Source organism: Chrysemys picta, chromosome 1 (genome assembly GCF_011386835.1).
Source record: "Chrysemys picta bellii isolate R12L10 chromosome 1, ASM1138683v2, whole genome shotgun sequence".
Lineage (NCBI taxonomy): Eukaryota > Metazoa > Chordata > Testudines > Emydidae > Chrysemys > Chrysemys picta.
In genome coordinates, this window is record NC_088791.1 from 18,260,596 (window position 1) to 18,286,168 (window position 25,573).

At 43.6% G+C, this 25,573-nt stretch overlaps 1 protein-coding gene across 5 annotated transcripts in view; it reads left to right on the top strand.

The window, feature by feature from the left end:
- Positions 1-25,573, top strand: part of ELAPOR2 (endosome-lysosome associated apoptosis and autophagy regulator family member 2) — a 161,524-nt gene that overhangs the window by 110,982 nt on the left and 24,969 nt on the right. For all 5 annotated transcript variants that reach the window (XM_065553516.1, XM_005304494.5, XM_065553506.1 and 2 more), the window contains 9 exons: positions 1,070-1,156; positions 5,448-5,553; positions 6,370-6,522; positions 8,489-8,577; positions 19,897-20,077; positions 20,776-20,904; positions 22,796-22,886; positions 24,499-24,601; positions 25,133-25,270. In XM_065553516.1, the coding sequence (XP_065409588.1) occupies positions 1,070-1,156; positions 5,448-5,553; positions 6,370-6,522; positions 8,489-8,577; positions 19,897-20,077; positions 20,776-20,904; positions 22,796-22,886; positions 24,499-24,601; positions 25,133-25,270 (1,077 nt within the window). The remainder of the gene's footprint in view (positions 1-1,069; positions 1,157-5,447; positions 5,554-6,369; positions 6,523-8,488; positions 8,578-19,896; positions 20,078-20,775; positions 20,905-22,795; positions 22,887-24,498; positions 24,602-25,132; positions 25,271-25,573) is intronic.

Here is a 25,573-nt window from a genome sequence, read left to right on the forward strand (position 1 = left end):
TTTAAGCATGCACTTTTCCCCAGAATGCATTGTTGATTAAATATTTTCAGTCATTACATCAGCATCCCCCTATAGTTTGGGTATAGAATCTATCTGTCTTAGATATTTATATGGCCCCCATGGCATCTAAATACCTCATAATTTTTTCACATATTTAAACTTCCCACACCTCTGTGAGATAGGGCAGCCCCATTAACCCCATTTTAAAGATGGGAAACTGAGGCACTGAGACACAATGGCCCAGCTCCACTTAGGCGCCTATCCCCCAGTTTTAGTGCCCAGTTTTAGGCAAAACCCCTGCTCAGCTGCCACCCTAGCCTGTTGGTGCCTAAACTCATTCAGCACCTATTGTTTTACAGTAAAAGTTCCCTTGGTGTCAAAGTCTGTGCCTCTGTGCATGTGCACTGCTGCCCCACTCTAGGCATCTGGATGCTTGTCTCCCACCTAAGCCTCAGTTTGATCCACAAACCTGGGAAAAATAGGTGTTCCTCCCCTTAACTCACCCATGGAGCCTAATCTGACAGGTATGTTCAGAGGCCACCTATCTCTACCCAAAATAGCAGCACTTGGAGGTGCTCTAGAGGGTTTTCCCTGGGGAAGTGGGAGACCCCAGGTTCAAATCCTGTTCTGCCTGAGAAGGGATTGGAATAAGGATTTGCTGCTTCTCAGATAAGTGCTTTAACAGCTGGGCTATAGGGGGATTCTATAGGGGCCACCTAGGTCTACACAAAACAGCAGCATGAGGAGGAGATCCTCTTCCATCCTTTTAGCTCAGGGGCTAAGGCACTCAGCTGAGAGGTGGCCCATCCCTGTTCCAATCCCTTCTCCTCAGGCAGAGAGGGGAATTTAGCACTATATTTGGAAGCCCCCTCTTAGACTGCTAGTGATTTTGCATGTGTTTTCCGGATGTCCTTTGCAACAAGTAACACAGCCCCTGTCCTGAATGCTGTGAGATGGGGACAGACAGCAGAATCACACAGCCTTTAGTCTATAGGCATCCTTCTGCAGTGTGTCCTGACCGAGACAGTTAACCAGATGTCTGATTGTGGCCACTGTTTTTAATTGACAGATTCAAAATGATCAGTGCAAAGAGATGGATTCCACGGCCGACAAATGGGTGAAATTAACAGACCACGGCGAATGGGGCTCTCATTCCGTAAGTGCTAAGTATCACTCCACAGAGCTTTCCTTTTGTTTATAAATTAACATTGATTCTTTTGAGCGAGAGAGAGCCACATCCCATGAATTCAGTGGCTGTGAAAGGAGCGCAGCTTCTCTCAGGAGCAAGAGATGTGTGCTCCAAGCTGATGTGTGCTTTAAGGGCCTGATCCAAAGCGTGTTCAAGTCTATGCAGGCCTTCCCACTGACTTCACTGATTCAGGCTCCTTAAGAAATCAAGTAGATATATGGGAATCCAAATTCCACAGGGCGCTCCCATTCATTATGATCCAAATCTTCCAAAACGCTTGCTCGTTCACTTGCACCAAAGATTGTTCCCTGCCATGTGAATGACACTGCAGTCCACGGGCGTTGTGTGCACATTTGAGGATAGGATTTGGCCTTTTAATTTCAAGTGCATTTCTAGGGGCTGGACTGCACTGATTTTTCTCAGCAGTTTGAAAACCAGCTGTGACCGGGTTCCCAGGGGTGCCAGGCTGAGATTGCTCAATTAGGGAGAACTCCAAAGAACGGGGCAGACAATCCCCAAATACTTAGATTTACCAAGCCAGCAACAAAACAGCTTCTACAATACCTTACTGGTTACCCAGAAGCCAAAAACACAGTCCCCTTAAATAATGACAGGTTTCAGAGTAGCAGCCATGTTAGTCTGTATCCACAAAAAGAACAGGAGTACTTGTGGCACCTTAGAGACTAACAAATTTATTAGAGCATAAGCTTTCGTGGGCTACAGCCCACTTCTTCGGATGCATAGACTGGAACATATATTGAGGATATATATATATATATATATATATATATATATATATATATATATATATATATATATATATATATATATATATTTACACACACATACAGAGAGCAGGAATTGATATGCAAACTAGATACAATCAATTTAGGATTGAATAAGGACTGGGAATGGCTGAGCCATTACAAACATTGAATCTATCTCCCCTTGTAAGTATTCTCACACTTCTTATCAAACTGTCTGTACTGGGCTAGCTTGATTATCACTTCAAAAGTTTTTTTTCCACTTACTTAATTGGCCTCTCAGAGTTGGTAAGACAACTCCCACCTGTTCATACTCTCTGTATGTGTGTATATATATCTCCTCAATATATGTTCCATTCTATGCATCCGAAGAAGTGGGCTGTAGCCCACAAAAGCTTATGCTCTAATAAATTTGTTAGTCTCTAAGGTGCCACAAGTACTCCAGTCCCCTTAAAGCAACCCTGCCTGGGCCTTCCTCCCAGACAGCCATGTCAAATAGGATGAGGATTATTGAAAATCTTGTTCATCATATGAAGAAGTTCTACCAATCCCAAAGGATCGGACACATTACCCATCAAGTTAATTAATATTTCAGATCTTACCCAAATACACGTTTACAGCCAATTCTTATTAACTAAACTTAAATTTATTAAAAAAAGAAAAGAGAGAGTATTGGTTAAAAACTCATTATACATACAGACATGAATATAGTTCTTAGGTGAGTTTCGTAGCAGAGATGGTGAGCTTTAGAGTTGCAAAGAGTTCTTTCATAATTAGTTCATAGGTTCAGTCCAATGTTCAATATCAGGGTATCCCAGAATGAAACTGGAGATCTCAATCTTGTGGCTCAAACATCCCCTGACAAAGCATGAGCGGATATGAGATGAAAGGATCAGGGTCCCAAAAGCCCTTTATACATTTTTCCGGGCAGCCTCTTGACTGCATGCAGTTCTTGGGTGACCAATAGTGTCTTTTAAGAAACCTCCTATTTCCTAAACATCACTGGTAAGTAGCTACATGGATTAACATAAGGCAATTAACAAATTTATTAGAGCATAAGCTTTCGTGGACTACAGCCCACTTCTTCGGTATGCATCCGAAGAAGTGGGCTGTAGTCCACGAAAGCTTATGCTCTAATAAATTTGTTAGTTTCTAAGGTGCCACAAGTACTCCTGTTCTTTTTGCGGATACAGACTAACAAGGCTGCTACTCTGAAACCTGAAATAAGGCAATTGCCTATCTCCCACTATTTGCCGGTGATTTGCTGTATACTTCAAAGAGAAATCAAGAAAGTGATATCACTACGTTCACAGTTCATTTAAATGTTAATATCTCCTTTTGATCTCTGAATTAACAGAATACAGCGACAGACAGGAATTGTCTGGTTACATTGTTAACCTCTAACAATATATATGTAAATACACAAAACCACAAACATTATCTACTAATATGTCTCTAAAGGTTGAATCTGGGTCAATTAGCCTGCTGGTTGTGTAACCCTTTCTGGCCCTGTGTCACACAGTTTAGTTGAATTGGTGCAACCGCTCCATATGCAGCTCCTCTTAAATCCGATTGGAGGTCCCCAATAGGGGGCCCCCACTCATTTAACTAAATTGATTTCTACATGAGTTGTGTTCAGTCAGTGCCCAGAGCACGTAAACTAGCCCTGAGTTTATTTGTGGTGAACAAATTTCATCCCTCATTAGCCCCCAGATTGAGGCTTGGGCTACCCAAAAAGTTTTGCTGGCATAGCTATATGGGTTAGAGGGTGAAAAAAAATCACATCCCTGATTGACATAGCTATGATGGCAAAAGCCCCAGAGTAGACACTAAAGAGTCCTTTTGTTCAGGGGACTGGTCTAAGCTGTTCTTTTTGCCAGTATAAGCTGTGTCTCCACTAAGAGGGTTTGCTGGTATAGCTCCACCAGCGGCAAACCCTTTCTAATGTAGACAAGGCCTCCCACTGGTGGGTTTTACTATGGAATGCTTTCTGCTTAGACTGTAACAAGAATGCAATTTTTAGTTTACCTGTCTGTGAGCCTGGCTGGGCTGTTTGCAGAGCCGGTGCAAGGCATACGCAAACTAAGCAATTTCTTAGGGCCCCAAGCAGCTCAAGTGGGGTGGTGGGGGCTATTCACTTTTTATTATAAGTACTTGCCTGTTTTAGTATTGTTGTGGGAGGTGGGGGGGGAGGGAGGGAGGGGGGCAAAATATTCCTGCTTAGGGCCTCCAATGGGCTAGCACTGGCACTGGCTCTTCGCTCAGTAGCTCCTTTATAATTCCTCACCTTGAGCAAACACAAAGCATGAGGTTTTGAAAAGTGCTCAGTGTTAGCCTAACCCTAGCCCTGCTTGGGCCTGTTCTGCACTTGAAAATGGTACCTGTCTAACTACCCTGTTTCCCCGAAAATAAGACATCCTCCGAAAATAAGGCCTACTTACAGTTTTGCCTCTCGTTGTAATATAAGGCATCCCCCCGATAATAAGACCTCCCCGATAATAAGGCATCCACCGATAATAAGGCATTTTTCATTTCTGAAAAATAAGACATCCCCTGAAAATAAGACCTAGCGCATCTTTGGGAGCAAAAATTAATATAAGACACTGTCTTATTTTCGGGGAAACAGGGTATGTTGGTTAGGAGGGTGAATTTTGTATCGAGATAGTTATACCAGTGCAGCCCTTGTGTGGCTGCAATTATACTAGTATACAAGTGCCGTATCCTGGTGTAGCTTATTCTCTTTCCCACAGGGAATAACTATGCCAATACAAAGCACCTTTATTACTTCATCCACACTGGAGGGTGGGAGGGTTAAAGGGTGGTACTGCTTTTACTGTACTGATATAGCTAAAATGGCACAACTTTCTAGTGCCATCAAGTCCTTGGTAAATGGGAGCAGAGATAGGCCAACGGTGAGCACTTTTGAAAATCCCAACCCATATAGCATACGTAAAAGTATGGCTTGTTAAAATACTGGACCCTGTTTTTTAAAAGGTGAATTGTGTGGCTTTAAAAAAAAAACAACTGATTGATTAAGATCCTAGATCCGGAACAGAGTAGAGTTTAAAATGATTGAGCATGAGCACCAGGGGAATGCTATCCACTCCCGGTGTACTGGGCACCTGCAGCTGTGGGTTGGCTGGATGGGACATGACTCTTCCCTCCCCCCTCCGCCCCGCGCCCACTGCTTTCTGTTGGCTCAGGGGGACTTGCAGTGCACCTCTTCAAGGGAGGTGTCAGAGCCTCCCTGCCTCCATAATACCTGCATCTGCCCTCCATAAAGAGGGCACTGCTGCATCCTCCTTATCTATCTGTGCCTCCTACAGCCGATGACTTACAAAACAGTTGACCCGCAGAATCCCCAAATGCTCCAAGGATGTGAGGAAAATGAGTCACTGAAATGAGTGACATGTATTAGGAGATAAAAGAACAACGTCGAGTAGGTGGTCGCTCGAAAGATGCTGATGCGAAGTATCAGTCTTTTGTTGTTGCAGGTAGCTTTGAAACCAGGAACTAATATATTATATTGGAGAACAACGGGGATTCTTATGGGTTCTAAAGTGGTGAAACCTGTTCTGGTGAAAAACATCACAATTGAAGGTATGGAATATCATACTATCAGCTAATAACTAAACTCTCTACTGTACATTGCAATAATAATTGTTTTATTCCAGCCACTGTCTTTAAGGACAGATACGTTGTTTTTGGAGAAAAAAATTGACATCATAATCGCAGTAAACTTTCTTTTTTGGCCTTATTTAAAGTAATTATTCCATGCATTCTTTTTTACTTTTCCAAATCTCTAGGAAAATATTTAGTCCACTGGTGTCCTGAGAAATATGATACATGGAATTAATTAGTAAACGGTGACGCCTGCTGGGGAAGATTGGAATTGTAGAAGGAAAAAAAAAAAACCCCTCAGGCTGTCTGCAACAGCACAGCATAGCAGACCTTTATTACAACTGGGCTTGTCTACACTTGGAAATGTACCAAAATAGCTATTTCAGAATCAGAGTGGAGACTAATACTGAATAACTGTTACAGAATTATTACTCTAAAATAGTCCATTACATTATAGAACACTCAGGACTTGGAAATTTACTCTAATATTCCAGAATAGCTCTGTTGGTATATTTCCAAGTATAGATAAGCCCTTAGTTTCATATAATGTAATACTCATCCAGATCAAACTCTCGTTGAAGGGAATGGGAGTTTGGCCTGGGTAAGGACTGCAAAACCAGAGTCTCCGTTAGCAAAGCCCAACGGACTCAAACTAGCAATGACTGTTTGTGACTGTTCAGTGATCTTATACGGTGTCTGTTTTTCCCAAAACAACTGTGTAGGCGGGAGTTGCAGGTACTGCTGCTCTCTATTTTTGTGCCTATTTATGTGCTTAACCTGTGCTTTGCTTTACAGGAGTTGCATATACATCTGAATGCTTTCCATGCAAACCTGGTACATTCAGTGATAAGCCAGGGTCTTCCAATTGCCAGGTGTGTCCCAGAAATACCTACTCAGAGAAAGGAGCTAAGGAATGTACCAACTGTAGTGAAGAAACACATTATGCAGGTACAGGGCATAAGCCAAAAAGAATACATGAATATGCATCTGCTTCAGTATTATTATCAGCTCTGCGTGCTTTTATGGATCTCTGTACATACATACATACATACATACATACATAGGAATAACTTCGCCCACCACTGAAAAGTAGTCAGAAGAGATTGGGACCCAAAAAGGTGGTTAATATGGTGCCGATCTGAAACTGCAGAGGGAATTTGTTTGCAATTTATAATGGCTCACACTGGAATTTGGCCAGGGTACTTTATAACTCCCATGCTCTAACAGAAAGCACCATGAGATCTTCAATGGCCCTGGTTTTAGATTTCCTCCAAATTATGGTTACCCCCAAGCTAACCTGAGGCATTGGTTCAGTACTGATTCACTGGCAGCTCCCAACTGCTTCCTTCGGCACCCGAGTGTTTCCTGGAGATCTCTTATTCAAACAGTCACCTGGTCAACCCCTCCTTGCATTGGGAGATCTGACTGGATCAGAGCACATGGTGGTTTGGCTGCAGACTGGACATGTGATAACCTTCAAAGCTCCTCTGTTTCCTTACCATGATAGCAACTAGAAACCACTAAGTAAAATGGACCACATTCATCCATGACATAGCTCCATTGCACTAAGCACATGCTTAACTTTAGGCATACGAGCAGGGCCGGCTCTAGGCACCAGCAAAACAAGCTGGTGCTTAGGGCAGCACATTTTTAGGGGCAGCATGGCCGGCGCCAGAATGCCGCCCCTAAAAATGTGCCCCGGCCGCCCTAGCTCACCTCCGCTGCTGCCGCTCGCACGCCACGGCACTTGAAACAGTTGATTCGCATGCCGCTGCTCCCCCTCCCTCCCAGGCTCTCAAACCTGGGAGGGAGGGGGAGATCCCGAGCGGCCGCAGTGCGCGGAACAGCTGATTCGCAGGCCGCTGCTCACCCTCCCTCCCAGGTTTGAGAGCCTGGGAGGGAGGGGGAGACTCCGAGTGGCCGCGGCACGCGTGCCGCTTCTCCCCCTCCCTCCTAGGCTTGAGAGCCTGTGGGGAGGAGGCAGGGCTGGGGATTTGGGGAAGGGGCGGAGCTGAGGCGGGGCTGGTGGTGGGGTAAGAAAGAAAACCGGGGGGCGGCCAAAATTGTCCCTGATAGGTGTTTATCCAACCTGTTCTTAAAAACCTTCAGTGATTCAGAAGAATTGGACAGAGTACTCCAGATGAGGCCTCATCATTGTGAGCATATGAGAAATGATAGGTAGCGTGGGGATAGGCCATGAAAGTGAAGTCAAATAGTCTGTTTGTTGCATATACTGTGTATAAGTAGCATATTTGATGCATGCACATACACAGTACTGTGATGTTATCTCAAATACTGCCCATTTGCTTCGATGCTCTTGCAGATTAATTAGCATCTACAGTTCTTTTTCTTATAGATTAACGTTTTGTATAGAGAACTGATTATCTGCCAGAAATGTCTCCTATCACTTTAACTGCTAACATTAGTATGGACATCGATTAGGGACTTGTGCCTGCTCACATTGAAGTTAGTGGGAATTTTGCAATTGACTTCAGTGGGAATAAGTCTGGGCCCCAGCAAAGTAAAACGTTTCTGAAGGGACAGACAAGTCAGTTTTCATTTATTATCAGATAAGAATTTGATCACGGTGCTTGCATGATTGATGCAAACTGGGGTTTACTGTTATCGCAGAGAAAAAGGGTTAGATGCCGGTCTGACTGTACGGCTGTCTCAGTCCGTGCCAAAGCAGAGTATCGGACAGTACAAGTAATGCCTGAGCTTGTCAAAGGAACCCGCTGGATTTCAGTGGGAGTGGGGTGCCTGATTCTCATAGGCTCCTTTGAAAATCCCAGTACATGTATTTTTGTTCCTGAATTAGCATTTTTCCTGTCCCATCTTGCAGTCTGGCTGGTTACCTCAATTTTCAGCCCTTTGGAAATCCTTTACCACTCTGTTCCTCATCCTTCCTTTTCAGATGAAGGCTCCAGCCAATGTACAGCGCGTCCTCCTTGTACGAACAAAGACTTTTTCCAGATCCATACACTGTGTGATAAGGAAGGAAAGGTAAGTCAAATGTTCACTCAGATTCATATTATTCGCCAGTTCATTGAGCCATTTGTGATCTAGTGGCCTGAACACAGGACAGGGAGCCCTGAATTTCTGAATTCTTTTCCTGCTTCCAGCACTGACTCTCTTAGTGGCCTCGGGCAAGTCCCTTAACCACCCTCTCTTATCAGTTTATCCATCTGTAAATGTCCATTGCTCTTAGGTTTTTCTAAGACATCTATCATCGTGGTATGGAAGAGCCTAATCTTGTAAACACTTGCATGTGTGATCAGTCTGACTGGGTCATTGGGATGATTCATGAGCATAGATGTTTGCAAAATCAGGGCCTTGATAGAAATAACAACATATACGTGCCTCATAGGAGCATCTTGAGGAGTCATTGACAAGGGCTAGATAGTTTAAGCCAGGGGCAACCAGATCTACTGGGTCTATTAGAAGGTGAGCTGCATTAGGAATGTGCCAGTTTTGTGGCTTTATTCTCATTCCCCTCTCCCCTAGTCTCATGGGAACGCCTTTGCCAAAGCTCTGTGGGATTGTAGGTTGGATTTAGAGGTTGAAGCAGCTGCTCATTGCAGCATTTTCCCCTGCAGCTCTTGCAGAAACTTATCTGATCTGAGAGTTGATCCTTCAGAACTACTTTGCCCAAACCCTAGATCCTCTGACCCCAAGAGGCCCTTCCACCTCCCTTAGATCCAAGGGAGGAGGTAGCAAGTGACCTGCCTCAGCAAGTCGTCAAAATCCACTTAATCGATGCCCAACTAGAGCAACACCTGCTAACAAGATGGAGCCTTTCAGCTTAAGGTTGGCAGTCGATTATACCCCTCTTTGTACCTGCACCTGCTTTAATAAAAATCATATTAGAACATTCACTTTCAGAACATGGCAGCATGTGTAACCTTGACTTATCACACACATTTCAAACCACATAGTACTTGTACTCTGCAACCTCTTTCTGATGATGATGATGGGCGATCACTCGTTACCGAGTATGATCATCTTCCATGGGTGTTAGGGGTCCTCAGGTGGCTAATAAGGCCAGTCCTTGAGCCACAAGCTCTATTGCAATGAGGGCAGATGTTTTCAGGCTCAGCAGGAGGCCGCTGACCATGACTGGAAGCCAGTCTCTCCTTCCTCCTGCACCTCTTGTCCTCTTCAGCCTGTTGGCGAGCAAGTTCAAAATGCAGGGGACCATCACGTAGGACTTCACTCCATTTTAAGCAATCCTGGGCAAGTGTCTCCCAAGTGTCAATGTCAATATTACACTTTTTTAGGTTATCCTCCAAGTCCTTATAACACTTCCATTGTCCACACACGTTACGGTACCCTTCTTTCAGCTGAGAGAACAGGACCGGTTTGGGGAGGCGATGGTCTGGCATCCGGACAATGTGACCAGTCCAGTGGAATTGCTGATGGGTGATCATTACTTCGATACTGGTGGGCTTTGCCTATTCCTGTCTTCCCATTTGATCTTCAGAAACTTACAAAGGCAGCATTGATGGTGCCTCTCAAGAAGTTTCAAGTGGTGTCTATAGGTTGTCCAAGTTTCGGACCCATGCAACAGTGTTGGGAGAATAACGGCTTGATAAACAAGAAGCTTGGTGTCTGTTCGAATGTCGTGATCTTCAAAAACCCCGTGCCATAAACGAGAAAAAGCTACACTGGCACAGCTCAGGCGATGTTGAATTTCTGCATCAATATCTGTCTTGGATGAAAGATGACGTCCAAGGTAGAGGAAATGATCGACATTCTCCAGTGCCACTCCATTGATTTTGATAGCTGGCGCATGTAATATCTCATTTGGAGAGGGCTGATAGAGCTCTTTAGTCTTCTTGATATTAAGAGTGAAACCAAGACACGCGTAAGCATCGGCAAACACATTCAAGATAGTTTGAAGATGTTTCTCAGAGTGGGCAAAGATTGCGTTGTCATCAGCATACTGAAGTTCCACAGTAGATGTTGTGGAAATCTTACTTTTGGCTTTCAGCCTGTTAAGCCTGAACAGCTTTTCATCCATTCTGTAAATGATTTCAACGCCAGCTGTAAATTTCCCAGCAGTTAGATAAAGAATGACGGCAATAAAAACCGCAAACATGGTTGGAGCGATGATACAGCCCTGTTTGACTCCTGTTGTACTTTGAAAGGTTCAATCTGGGAGCCAGTGCTGCTCAGAACAGGTACACAATGTCACCAAGCAGATGAAAAACAACAAGGCAGCAGGTCTAGATGGGATCCCCGCTGAAATCTTTAAAGATGGTGGACCAGAGCCAATTCGGCAGTTTTACATGCTTATCCTTAAAATCTAGATAAAGGAGGAGATGCCCAGTGAAATGAGGGATGCCCTGATTGTCACCCTCTTCAAGAAAGAGGATAAAGTGGATTGTGAAAATTATCGTGATATCTCCCTCCTTGCCATTGCAGACAAAGTTATGGTGTGGATCCTTGCAACCCGCCTTCTGCCCCATCAGAAGAAATTTTACCGGAGTCACAAAGTGGTTTCTGACCATGTCATGGAACTGCGGATATGATCTTCACCGCACGGCAGCAGCAAGAAAAGTGTCGGGAGCAAAACCGACCACTGTACATGGCTTTTATTGATCTAACTAAAGCCTTTGATTCAGTGAATCGCCGTGCCCTCTGGAATGTACTCTCTAAGATTGGATGTCCTAAAATTGCTTCATGATAATATGAAAGCGACTGTTCTGAAGAGCACTGGCTCCCAGAGTGAACCTTTCATTCAAAAGTAACCTCTTTCTAATGACTTAGTAAATTAATAGCATTTACCCCTACACTCAAGGTAGCAGGCTGTAATTGTAGTCTCCTACAGATTGCACTGTAATTGATCTGTGAAATTCAAGTCCCTCCTCAAGGCTCACTTGCTTTGATTAGCCTCCCAACGCCGACCTCAGAGTCCACCACTCCTGCCTTCTTGATAACCTTTCCCTCAAACTACTATCCAATGAACTCATCACAATTACATTTCAGGGTATAGAGCAGTATAAAAAAGTCATTGTATGACATTTTGGTTTGTACTGACTTCGCTAGTGTTTTTTATGTAGCCTGCTGTAAAACTTGGCAAATATCTAGATGAGTTGATATACCCCCTGGAAGACCTCTGCTTACCCCTGGTTGAGAACCACTGTCCTAAGGGAATGCTCCAAAGCCTGTTGAAGTTAATGGAAGTCTTTCCATGAGCTTGAGGTTTTCAAAGGGGCCTAAGGGATTTAGCCACCCAGTTCCTTTTGGGTTTGATTTCCTTTGAAAATCCCAACCTGATTGGCTAAATTCGTATGCACATTAAGTTCAATGGGATTACTTATGGGTGTAATGTTTACTCAATTGCATGAAGTCTTTATACAAGAGCTATTAGTAGTAGTAGTAGTAGTATTTTATTTTAAATGACATGCATACCTGCTCCAGAAATAACAATATGCTGGCAAGTCCATAAGGCCTTGTCAACTGCACTGCAGCTTAGAACACAAAAAGGGCTGCATATTTACCTTGGATTTCCCCTATTACTACATGGCAGTTATCTTCTATTGTGACAGTCCTCTCCAGAGAGGTAAAGAGAGATGTACATGAAATCTATAATTTAAAATGCTGCCAAATTGAGGCCTGTGTATATTTTTCCACTTTGGAACCTGTCTACTTTTCTTCTCTTGAGCTATTGAATCTTTTTGGGCCTAATCCAATGCCTAATGCATTAGTTTTCAAACTGTGGGGCATGCCTCCCTCCTCCTCCCCCTCCCCCAGGGTTAAATTCAGGAGTCTTAAGAGGGGATCTGGATTGAGTAATGTGGCTTATGTAAATGAAATGAGAGATTTGGTAGATAAGTGGGTGAGGGGGAAAGGCATTATAAGCTTTGAAGGAATGTGTGATTTGCTTACTCGGGAACAATTCCTGAATATGTGCAATGATGATGTAAAACCGTATTTGTGGGACAAAAAGGTGAATGCAATGGGTGAATTAGCTGTGTTTGCAGACTCCTATGAGCATAGGGTGACCAGACAGCAAGTGTGAAAAATCAGGACACGGGGTGGGAGGTAATAGGAGCCTATATAAGAAAAAGACCCAAAAATCGGGACTGTCCCTACAAAATCAGGACATCTGGTCACCCTATATGAGCAAGGACAAACTGCAATTAAACATAAACCACTGGCAGAGGGGTACAGGGTTGGGGGAAAGCAAAATCACCGTTTTACCCCTGGGAAAAAGGAGGCTGGGCCTTTGCCTCCCCATTCCCCTATTACTCGTCACAAATTTCCTGTACAAGCAGAGGAGCCAAAAAGGTGCTAAGAGGGAACAGGCCCCAGGTAACACATGAAGCTGCTGCTTCTCAGAGCCCGGCTGCTTCCTCTTTCCACACAGGGTTTGTAAAGGTTGCTTCTACCCAACCAAGCAGTGAGCATATGCATGCTGTTAATCTTAATGGTAAATTACGCGTTGGATTGAGAGATACGGGGGCTGAGGTTTCTGTGGTCAGGAGGGACCTGATCCAGAACAAGGATTTGTTGCCAGGGAAAATGGCAGAATTAGAACTGGTGGGAGGTTACAAAGTCCTTGCATCCTTAGCTAAGGGTAAAGCTTCACAAGGGAGTGGGGTCCAGCCCAGAGAAATTCCAGAGGGAGGGGCCGAGGGCAAACATGGTTGCAGTTCACCCTTGCCAAAGCCTCAAACACATGCCTGAATTAAAAGCCGTCTCCAAAGAGGCAGAAGAATCTGCATCAGGGCACCTATCATGGTTCACAAAGGAAGTGAAAAAGGTAATGGACACTAAACAAGACAAATTGTGTGAACAGAGTGTAACGGGTTGGATCACAGAAACCCCCTTGGGGCTGCCAACTCATGTGCCAAGACTACTACTTCCCCTGCTTTCCCTGCCAGCCTGGGACTCCAGCACCCTGTCTTGTTGAGCCAGACATGCCAGTCTGCTCCAACGCAGACCCAGGATCTGAACCACATGCCCCAAAGCTGCAGACTTAACTGAAAGCAACTTAAGAAATGTTCTTGTCTAGAACACTCAGATGCCCAACTCCCAATGGGGTCCAAACCCCAAATAAATCTGTTTTACCCTGTATAAAGCTTATAAAGGGTAAACTCATAGGTTGTTCACCCTCTATAACACTGATAGAGAGATATGCACAGCTGTTTGCCCCCCCGCCCGGGTATTATTAATTAATCCAGAGTATGTATTAAGTAAAAAATGATTTTATTAAATACAGAAAGTAGGATTTATGTGTTTCCAAGTAATAGCAGACAGAACAAAGTTATTTTGCTTGGTAATTCAAATAGCTCACGCAAGTCTATGTCTAAGAAAACTGGATACAGATAAAAACCTCACCCAGTAAGCTTCCTTTTACAGACTAGTCTCCTTCTAGTCTGGGTCCAGCAATCACTCACACCGCCTGTAGTTACTGTGCTTTCTTCCAGTTTCTTTCAAGTATCCTTGGGGGCAGAGAGGCTATCTCTTTAGCCAGCTGAAGACAAAATGGGGGTTTAAGTAGACTTTCTCTTGTGGTTGGAGACCCCCTCCTCTCTCCTATGCAAAGTCCAGCTCCAAGATGGAGTTTTAGAGTCACATGGGGAAGTCACATGTCTATGCATCACATGTCCATTCAGCATGGACGCATGTCCCCTGGAATAGTGGTTGAAGATGAAGGGACATATGAATCTTTAGTGCACCTGGCACGTAAATATCTTGCGACGCTGGCTACAACAGTACCATGAGAATGCCTGTTCTCACTTTCAGGTGACATTGTAAACAAAGCGGGCACATTATCTCCTGCAAATGTAAACAAACTTGTTTGTCTGAGCAATTGGCTGAACAAGGACTACTGTGTGGATTTGAAGGCTCTAAAATTTTACATTTTTATTTTTTACCAGCCAAGTCACATTCCTGGGAAAGCTCCAATGTGATTGGTGTCTTCGAGTTCATTGTTGGCTTAAGTGGTTCTTGATTGGGCACTTAATTTGCACATTCCTTTCTCAAGAAGCTGACCAAATGCTTTACTAAGGCTGCTTAGAAATCAAGCAAGTATACAACCAATATTCCTAACTTCAAGTACAAAAATGATACATGCATACAAATAGGAGGAATGTGTTCAGTAGATCATAACCTTTACATAGATATGTTACATGACATATGTGGCATAAAACATATTCCAGTTATATCATATATACATTCATAAGGCTTCATGGGAATATGCTTATGGGGTACACAGTCAAACAGAGCCTGTCTGCCCTAGATTTGCTGTTAATCTTGTGTCTTTTGCTACTTCATCTATGGGTCAAGACAAAGGAGTTAATACTAGTGGTAAACCCTTTAAAGATGTGGGCCATACCTGATTTGTGGAAGAAACTGTTGTACATGCTAGGGATCGTGACAAGACGGTCCCACAATCCTGTTACCCTTCATCTTATACCTTTAAAGAGGCTGGAAGCTTGGCACAGCAGCAAAAGCATAACAGGCTCCTGCTGCTGTGTAGAAGGGGAAACGGAGGCACACCACCTCATGGCATTGGTGGCTAAATGCCAAGACACCTACACTTTAACAAATATTTCTGTCTGCATTCTGTTAGCAACACTACACCCCAACCTGTTTTCAGGCACCAGGGGACCAGGCATCCCAAACCTTGCTAGAACACCTATGAATGACATCATATGGTTTAAAGATACTGAAAGGGAGTGTGACCAAAGACAAACAGGGATTTTACATGTACTGCCTCCATCGTGGACAGCACCCAAGTCTCTGGCAGTAAGTTCAGGAGGAGGGTGTGACGCTGCATCCCATAATGCTTTATGGAAATATGCTTATGAATGTAAATATGACATAACTGGAATATGTTTTATGCTACATATGCCATGTAACATATCTCTGTAAAGGTTATGATCCACTGAATATATTCATCCTATTTATATGCATGTGTCATTTTTGTATTCACAGTTATGAATATTGGTGTACTGGTTTAATTTTAAGTAGCCTCAATGAAGCCGTTGGTCAGCTTCCTGAGAAAAGACTATTCTCAGTAAGTGCCCAATCAAGAAACACTTAAGCCAACAATGAATGTGGAGATGCCAATCCACATCTGAGCTTTCCCAGGAATGTGGCTTGGTCTGTAAAGTTCTGAGTTATGCATGGACATGTGACTTGCCCATGTGACTCCAAAACTTCATTTTGTAGCTGTAATTCTGTACAGGTGGAGGGAGGGGCTTAGACCCACAAGGAGAAACTATATAAAGCCTTGGGAGACCCCTCCATTTTGTCTTCAGCTGGCTCAAGAGATGGGCTCTTCACCACCAGAGGATACCTGAAAGAAACTGGAACAAAAGACAGTAACCATGGGGGTGTGAGTGATTGCTGGACCCAGACTAGAAGGAGGCTAGTTTGTAAAATAAGCTTACTGGAACATCTCTGAGGGTGAGGTTTCATCTGTAATCACTTTCTTACTGTATTAGGCATAGACTTGCGTGTTTTATTTTATTTTGTTTGGTAATTTACTTTGTTCTGTCTGTCATTACTTGGAACCACTTAAATCCCACTTTTTGTATTTAATAAAATCACTTTTTACTTATTAATTAACCCAGAGTATGTATTCATATCTGGGGGGGGGGGGCGTAAACAGCTGTGCATATCTCTCTATCAGCGCTATAGAACAATTTGAGTTTACTTGGCATAAGCTTTATACAGGGTAAAAACGGATTTATTGGGGGTTTGGACACCATTGGGAGTTAGACATCTGAGTGTTGGAGACAGGAACTCTTAAGCTGCTTTCAGTTAAGCCTGCAGTTTGTGGGACATAATTCAGACCTGGGTCTGTGTTTTTAGTCAGCAAGCTTGTCTGGCACAACCAGGCAGGGTTCTGGAGTTCCAAATTGGCAGGGAAAGCAGGGGCAGAAGTAGTCTTGGTGCATCAGTTGGCAACCCCAGGGGGGTTTCTGTGATTCAACCCGTCACACAGAGATCCACCTCTGACTCCTCTCCCCCCACTTAGGCTACAACTCCCGTGGATTGCAATCACTACTCCCTTCTGCTCTCCCAACATGGCTCTGACATTTCCCGTGATCAGCCTGAGTTCTACTATGGGATTCCTCACTCTCTGTTTTCTGTTGTTTCAATCCAGACACTTCCTGTTCCAGCCTGTTACTCTCTCACTCACTGTCACCCCCACGCTTCTGCAGTCCTACTATCTGAGCTGCTCTGTTCCACCATCCCCTTCTCCTATTGCAAAACAAACAAACCACTTGTATCAGTCCTTCCCTCTTCTCCACCACTCCTGGCTGGCTTGCCAAATCTGTTACCCAGGATTTTCAGAACCCAAAGCAAATTTCACTGTTTCACTCCAGGCAATGCCAGGAATAAATCAATGGGAACACAGCAATTCTGTCTGATGAAATATCAATACAAGTAAGCATGCTCTGATCTAAAACTACAATTTATTAGATATTAAGCACACACAGACATAAGCAATAGGTTCAGGACATCCCAGCTATAGTTACCCACGGCCTGAGATGGTTTTGAGTGATCACCAGCCAGGCTTTCAGGGACACTCTTTAAAGGTCGGCTCCTTTCTGGAAGAAAAGCTCCCTTGGATTGTTGTGAGGTATTTACTTTTACCCAATCTGTTATAGTTAATTCTAACAAAACACGCAACCTACAGTGACTCCTAGTGGGTCGGCATAATAACCTCTACTGCGTCACCAGTTCTCCTAATTTCAACAAACTACTCATTATCTCAAAGCATTTCTAGCCATAACAACAATATGTCAGGGGCACCTAAAACCAAGGTCATTATCCACTCCGTCTCTTCCATAACTTTCTATCCCATCCTCCCATTCTAATTAACAGACTGCAAGTATGCACCTGTCTAACCTTGTCTCACAAAGGCCTAAGATTATTCCTAGCTATGCGATGTTTGGTTTTCAGCTAGCAGTGGCTGCACATACAACATGGCTAACTGCAGTACTGCCAAGTTCTGGGGTACACGCAGGAATGTCAAGGGGCAACAGGAGGAGAGAGGTGAGGCGGGAGGGGGTGTGGCCTCTCCCTGTGTCGGAGATGGGGAGGGGCCCATTCCAGTTTGCTCGCCTCTCTAGAGCTTGATACATAAGTGCCCCCCCCCCCATGTGGGAGGTAGTTCTTCCCTGCAAACACAGCCTCTTGCAGATGAGTGCTGGAGATTGCACCAGGGGCCAGAGGAGCCTGTGGCCTGTGAGTGATTCTGGGGATCCCAGGGACATGAGGAAAGGAGTTCAAGCCTATCTGTCTGTGTCCTGCTGGGACTGCATACCCAGAATGTGCCCTGGGCTGGGGAGCAGCAGGGTGCCCTGGCCGGGATAGGCTTCTGATCCTAGGCATCTGTGGAAACACTGTTTCTTAAAAAGAGGAGGGGCATGCATGGTGGGATGTGACTTTCTGAAGGGGGACCCAGCAAAAAAAAATTGGGAACCTCTCGCCTAATGAAATCCTGAAACCAAAATCCTGCAATGATCTATCCCTTAGGAACCCTTGGGATGGCAACTGAGCTTTGCACGGACTCAAGTCTGCTCATGGGGGATCGAATTGCACAGTCTGAGCTGTATGTCAAATGAACAAATAACATTTCACTGCACATAAGTCACTCCTGGGGGTTCAGGAAAAGGCAGCTCATGCTACCTGATCTCATTTCCCTTCTAAACATGTGTTCACTGAAAGGATTGGAGAGTCAAAGTATTGGCAAGTCTTGAGATAATGTTCAGCTTGTGAAGTTCTCATATACAAATGCCTCAAAATACGCTCCGTTTTCAAAATGGGGGAGGGGAAGGAAGTATTTTTTGTATGTGTTCTTTATACAGAGTAACCCAAACGCTTCACAGAAAAAAGTCAATAAAATGCTTCAGGGAAAATAGAAAGTTTTTGTTTTTAAAGTCTGGTTAAAGAGGGAAAGTGATTTAAAGCCAACATGTTCCAACTGGAAGTCAATGGAGATCTGCTGCGGTGCCTAAAAGAAATCAACCAAGTAAGGCCTGATCCAAAGCACATTGAAAAGACTGACTAATATCAGTGGGTTTTGGGTCAGGCCCGTATTGATGGGAATGGTAGTCGGAGATAACTGATATTTGTTTGTTAATAAAAGAGAAACATATTTTCAACTGATTTGTAGCTATCAAATTGTGCACATGGACAGCCTATGTAACTGTGCGATATTATTACTGTTACTCTCGTCCTTTCCTCATATTGCTTATTACACTCACTTTTTGCATCTAGTTTTAAATTATATTGTAAGCTCATCAGAGGAAGGCTGTAGATTCTTATGTGTATGTACAGCACCTTGCACAGTGGGATGCTGATCTTGATTTGGGCCTTTGCATGCTACTGCAATACAAACAACAAATAATAATTAATAAAATCAGATGCGTGTCCTCTTGAAAATCAGGTCACTTATTTTGGTGCCTTGCTATGGATTTAGGCTCCTGTCTTCAGGCATCCACGTTGGAAGATGATGGCTTCCATGTGTAGGAGGAAATGGGGGAGGGGAAGAAAGCTCCAGATGTGGCATCCAAAGTGCAAAAGAGGCCCCCTGTTTCCAGTGGTGAAGAATTCTAACTTATGGGAGGGGATACAGAGAAGCGTAGGGCAGAAGGAGGCTATGAGATCATGGGATTAGAGTGGAGAGAGTGCGAGGAGAGTTTCTAATGAAGGTGACAGAGGGATGGGGTGATGCTACTGGAATGAGAAAGCAGTCTGTGCTGCTGGATCTGCTGGAGGTTAGAGTGTAGGGATTCAGGAAGCCTAGCGTAGGGGATTGCAGTAGTCCTTGTGTGATTGATTTCAGCAGTGTGAACCTAGAAGTTTTGTCAAATGACCCAGGGATGAGTGTGGGTGTGTGTGAGCTTGTGTGCAAGTGTGTATGATAAAATGACATCCCACCTTGTCAGACTCTCCTTTATCTGCCTGTCTTGACTCTCTCGGCTCCTGCCTACACCATAACTTGGGCCTACTGAATGCTTCAGGCACTGAATCCTTTTCCTAGGTAAAAAGTCCTCTTTGTCCCATGTTTCTGACTCCACTAACACTCTTCACAGTCAAACCTTTGCTTTGCTCTTATAGCCTAAAATCTTGGAGTCATCTGTGACCCCCGTCTCCTCTCTCCTCCCATGACTCCCTTGTATTCACTTAACATTATTGTCCAAAACTCTCTGATTGGTTTTTATTTTGTCATGTCTGGGTCCCACCGAAAACACCCAGCACCTTCAGGTGAACATTAATTAGGAACTTAATCAGCTTTGAGTCCTAATGCCATCTAATGTAATGTGTGACTCAAATACTTTTCAATTTCAGACTCAGATAATGTACAAATGGATAGAGCCTAAAATCTGCAGGGAGGATCTTCCTGGTGCGTTGAAACTGCCTCCTTCTGGAGAGAAGAAGGATTGTCCACCATGCAACCCTGGGTTTTACAACAATGGATCATCTTCCTGCTCTCCTTGCCCTCAGGGCATGATTTCGGATGGAACAAAGGGTATGAGGTCTATTATCTGGTGAATACACCATCTCAATAACTTATGGCAGTTAGACGCCTACAGACTTTGCTTGTTTTTATGGAGGCTGTCACTTGTTTGTGTGTGGTCTACATTTCTGTGACATGTCCCTGTCAGTCAGTGTTCTGGTCTGTAAAATAGATATTGGTTAAATGACATTGGAGCAGGATTGGGGAAGGGAGGGAGAGATGGAGAACATAAAGAACAGGAGTGTCCCAGTTGATCCCCAGAATGCTTTGTTATAATGTATTGCTGCCGTTACTTACTATGATGTCTCCTGGATATGTCTCTTGGCTGGTATGCACATATTTAAAGTTATTTTTAAACTCTCTGAGAATGGAATCAGAACCATTCCAGACAAAACATTCCATCTAGTCCATCCCTCTGCTGGTGCCTATTTGTTCCCTACAGTTCATTAGTCCAGCTGATCTGATTCAAAGTATCATCCGCAGTGAGGCCTCTGTCATTCCAGCTGGGAGAAAGTTCTGCAGGTCTGATTCTGTGTGATCATTGGCTGTTCATTTTTAAAGGGCTTAATTGTTTCTTTTGAACTGTGTCTTCAGATTTGCTCACAGCTGCCCTGAATGAAACGCTAATGGTTATGGAGTTTTTTAAAGCGCTGTGTTTGATATTCACTTATTGTGTGTAATTTTCTTTTTCTGCCTTTCTCTTCCTGTAGAATGCAAGGCCTGCCCTGCTGGGACTGAACCAGCTCTCGGGCTTGAATATAAATGGTGGAACGTTCTGCCAGTCAATATGAAGACTTCTTGTTTTAATGTTGGCAATTCAAAGTGTGATGGAATGAATGGTGAGCCGGTCTTTCTATCTTATTACTTGTCTGTCTTTCATGGGTGCCACTCACCATAGTATTTGAGTGCCTATCCCAGTGAATATATGTGCTTTATGCAGTTCATCCCAACATGCAGCTCCTTTTCGTCCTCTCACTGCACAAGGATTTGATACCTCTAATAGATATAAAACTTGTTGAATACCAAAAAGGAGAAAATAAATATCCTCAATTGGTGTAAACGTTTTGGCTCCGTTGACTTCCCTGGAGCTACACCGATTTATACCAGCTGAGAATCTGGCCCATAGTACACTGTTATGCATCTAAAGGTCTATATTAGAAAAAAAGTCCTCTCCGAGTTCTATTTTTGGTTCTTTCCATTTGTGTCTTCATGATCATTGTGACTTTCAAGGACATTTTATTAGTGTTTTTGAAAACATACAAAGTTTTCAATCTTTGCATCAAGCCAGCCTAGTGCCTTCAAAGCAGTCTCCCTGAATGTGCGCTGAGATGGCAGCAGAGAGCCGTCACAGAACCCCTATGAAAATATTCTTGTTCAAAAATTTTCCAACCCATCCTTCTATTAGTGCCTATGAAGAATTGTTCTTGTTCTGTATAAGGATCCTGGTGAACAACTGTTCTCTATTTTACATGCTAAAACTGCTAGGATGATGTAATTCAGCCCTTGATTCAGCAAAACACAGACTTAACTTCAAGTGCTTACGTGCTTTGCTGAATAGGGATGGACTTCCACAGATTTGTAGATTTTTAAGGACAGAAGGACATTATGATCAAGTAGTCAGACCTCTTGTATGTCCCACTCTGTAGAATTTCAGTTGCTTTGATAAATCATGACTTCATGGTAATATTTGCCTGTGAAATTGACAATTAATAGCTAACTTCCAGGAGATGCAAGAGAATGATGGGCTATTACCACTCCAAAAAAAAAAAAAATAGATCTTGGAGTCATCGTGGATAGTTCTCTGAAAACGTCTGCTCAATGTGCAGCAGCAGTCAAAAAGCAGAACAGAATGTTAAGAGCCATGAGGAAAGAGATATATAATAAGACAGAAAATATCATAATGCCACTATATAAATCCTCCACACCTTGAAAACTGCATACAGTTCTGGTTACCCAATTCAAAGAAGAAATATTAGACTTGAAAAAGCTATAGAGAAGGGCAACACAATTGATTACGGATATGGAAGCTGTTCCATACAAGGACTGATTAAAAAGACTGGAACTGTTCAGCTTAGAGAAGAGATGACTAAGGGGGGGGGGGATATGATAGAGGTTTATAAAATCATGAATGGTGTGGAGAAAGTGAATAGGGAAGTGTTATTTACCCTTTCACATAACACAAGAATCATGGGTCACCCAATAAAATTAATATGCAGCAGGTTTAAAACAAACATAAGGAAGTACTTCTTCCCACAATGCACAGTCAAACAGTGGAATTCGTTGTGAGGGGATGTGAAGGCCAAAAGTATAAGTGTGTTTAAAAAAAAAAAAAGAATTAGATAAGTTCATGGAGGATAGGTCCATCAGTGTCTATTAGCCCAGATGGTCAGGGATGCACCCCCATGCTGTGGGGGTCTCTAACTTTCTGACTGTCCGAAGCTGGAACTGGACAACAGGGGATGTATCATTCGATAACTGCCCTGTTCTGTTCATTTTCTCTGAAGCACCTGGCACTGGCCATTGCTGGAAGACAGGATACTGGGCTAGATGGACCATTGGACTGACCCAGTACAGCCATTCTTAAAACAGTTTATTAGGACTTTACAATTTAGTCTAAAGATTTTTTTTTTAAATAATTAACTAAATTTTGAAAAATACATTATATAGAGAGACTTGCATATTTAAATAAACTGACTGTTTCTTGTACAAAAAATGGCCTTTCCTTTGCAGGCTGGGAGGTGGCTGGTGATCACATCCAGAGTGGGGCAGGGGGCTCTGACAATGATTATCTTATCCTGAACCTGCATATCCCAGGATTTAAGTAAGGAACATAGTTTCTTTGTCAATTTTTCTTGTATTTTTTCCTCTTGTACCTGTTTCACGTTGGCTCATGCTTGGAATACAATGGAAAGAAAGTTACTATGGGCTTGTCTACACTAGAAGCGATACAGCTGCACCGATGCAGCTGTGCTGTTGTAGTGCATCTGGTGAAGATGCTCTATGCTGACAGGAGAGAGCTCTCCCATCAGCATAATAAATCCTCCTCCACGAGAGGCGGGAATTATGTCAGTGGAAGAAGCTCTCCTGCCAACATAGCGCTGTCCACACCAGTACTTAGCTTGGTGTAACTTATGTTGTTCAAAGGGATGGCTTATTCATACTCCTGAGTGACATGACTTATACCGATGTAAGTGGTAGCATAGACCAAGCCTGATTCTCCAGTACTACATCATCCATAAGTAACTCATTATCCAGTATTTTATTGTGATTGGGACTGTTGACAACATAAGCCTTGAATCTGCAATCAGGCTGCTTCTTACAGCTGTATGGAGTGAAGTCATTGCACAGGATAATGGTATCAGGGCCTTGGCCAGCAGCTAAGGGCCATATTGTGCTTTCACTTAGGCTGGAGCAAATCAGGTGCAATTCCATTGAAGTCAAACCAATGAGATCTGAATCCGGCCTTAGGTTGTGACCCTGCAGAGCTTACTTACGTAAGCAATCCTACTGAAGTCAGCGGTATGATGTATTCCCATACACAACGCGCAGCCATATGGCTGACTTTTATTTTAGAATAAGGGATGACAACAAACAAGAAAGGTCTCTAAGAGAGAGATCACAGTGACTCTGAATGTGTGTGTGTGTCCTCTCTGACATGCTCAGTCAGCTCTCCTTCACTAGGGTCTTGCCTTCACTAGGAAGAAAGTTGTTGTTGAACAGGTGATGGATTTGCAAACCAGGGGACTACAACTCCCATCAGCGCCCTCCCCACCGTACATCCCCTTTCTCCTGGCTATGCAGGGATTATGTATCCCATCAGCCTCCTCACCGTGCACTTTCCCCTTCCCCTGGCCAGGCACGGAGGAAGGTCCGAAAGGGGAAGTGGCCAACCTCTGTTTGGAGGTGGGAGCCACGTGGCAGCAGGAAGCTGGAGAGAAGCCGCAGGAATTGTGGACAGAGCTGCCAGTGGAACAGGCGGTGGCTGCCAGACCTCACAGCTGGGTGCGGAGCTGCATGGGACTTATAGGGAGCAGCAGTGGCTGGGCAGGAAGCCAGTGCAAAGGGGCCCAATGAGAGACACTAACTGAGCCTGCTTGGAAACCTGCAAATGCTTTTTTGCTTGAATAGAGACTGGGCTGGAGAGGGCACCCCAGGCATTAGGCCTGAAGAGCCCTGACAGCTGACTGGACTGCCCCAGGGATCCAGACAGGTAAAACCGTATGTTCATTGTAAAAAAATAATAAAAAATCACACACACCCCTCCCCCCGAACTGAAGTAGTGATACCGGTACAAAAACCGGTTACATTAGGACAGGTTTCATGCGAGTGAATTTCTTCACCTCTCTTGTTGATTAAAAAACCAATTGGCATAATTGACTGCTAGGTGTCCTTAGAGCACCTGTTCAATATTTCATTTCCTGTCTGTTAAACAGACCTCCAACATCGGTGACGGGAGCAACCGGGTCAGAACTAGGACGGATTTCTTTTATTTTTGAGACCATCTGTTCAGCAGATTGCGTGATGTACTTTATGGTGGTAAGTGAGACCTCGATCTGTATGGCGGAGGGATATGATCTTGGTCTTCCACATATCTCTTTCATAGTTGTATATGGGCATGAATTAGCTGCACTAGGTTTATTATCACTAAGAGTAAGTGTGGCATTAGTTTAATATCTGCAGTGCCCTTGTAGGGGTGTTTATCTGATGCTCTAGCAGGGCTTCTCCATCACTCATGGTAATGATCCTGTTCTTTTCTGCTATCTGATTATTTTAAAAGAATACAACAAAGGACTAAATTCTGCATCATTCAATCCATTGGCAAAACTCCCATTGACTACAATATGATCAGGATTTTGACCTCTCAAGTATAGTAGTATCGTGGTTCAGGATACAGGGCATGGGAATTGCACTCAGAAAAGTTGAGTTCTATTCCTGATTCTGCCACTCACCCACTGTGTAAGTCTGGGGAGTCGCTAAGGCCTCATAGCTATTTCTGTAACACACTGGCATTTAATATTTCACAGCTTCATTCCACAGTATTGTTAATTCTACTATGTACATTTTTAGGATATTAATAGAAAAAACACGAATGTGGTGGAATCCTGGGGCAAGACGAAGGAGAAACAATCTTACACTCACATTATCTCCAAAAATGCTTCCTTCACATTCACATGGGCCTTCCAGAGGACAAACCAGGGCGAAGATGTAAGTATTAGATGCTTGCTTTTTTAACAACATAGCCTCCTCTTGACATTTGCTCGAAGTGCCCAGAACTCCCAGTCCACTCCATCTTGTTTCTCAGTTCATTTATAGAGGAAGCTGGCAGATGGTAGACCTCCTGTCCAACTTAACTGCCACTTTCTGCCATCTGGATTTGTGGTTGTGGATATATCAGACTTCCAATAGTGGCTGAGTAGGGAGATGGAAAGTGGATGGGTAAAAAGGAAGAAATGACATAGAAAATAGCGAGGAGCTGGAAAAGTTGAATAAATTTCTAAAAGTAAAAGA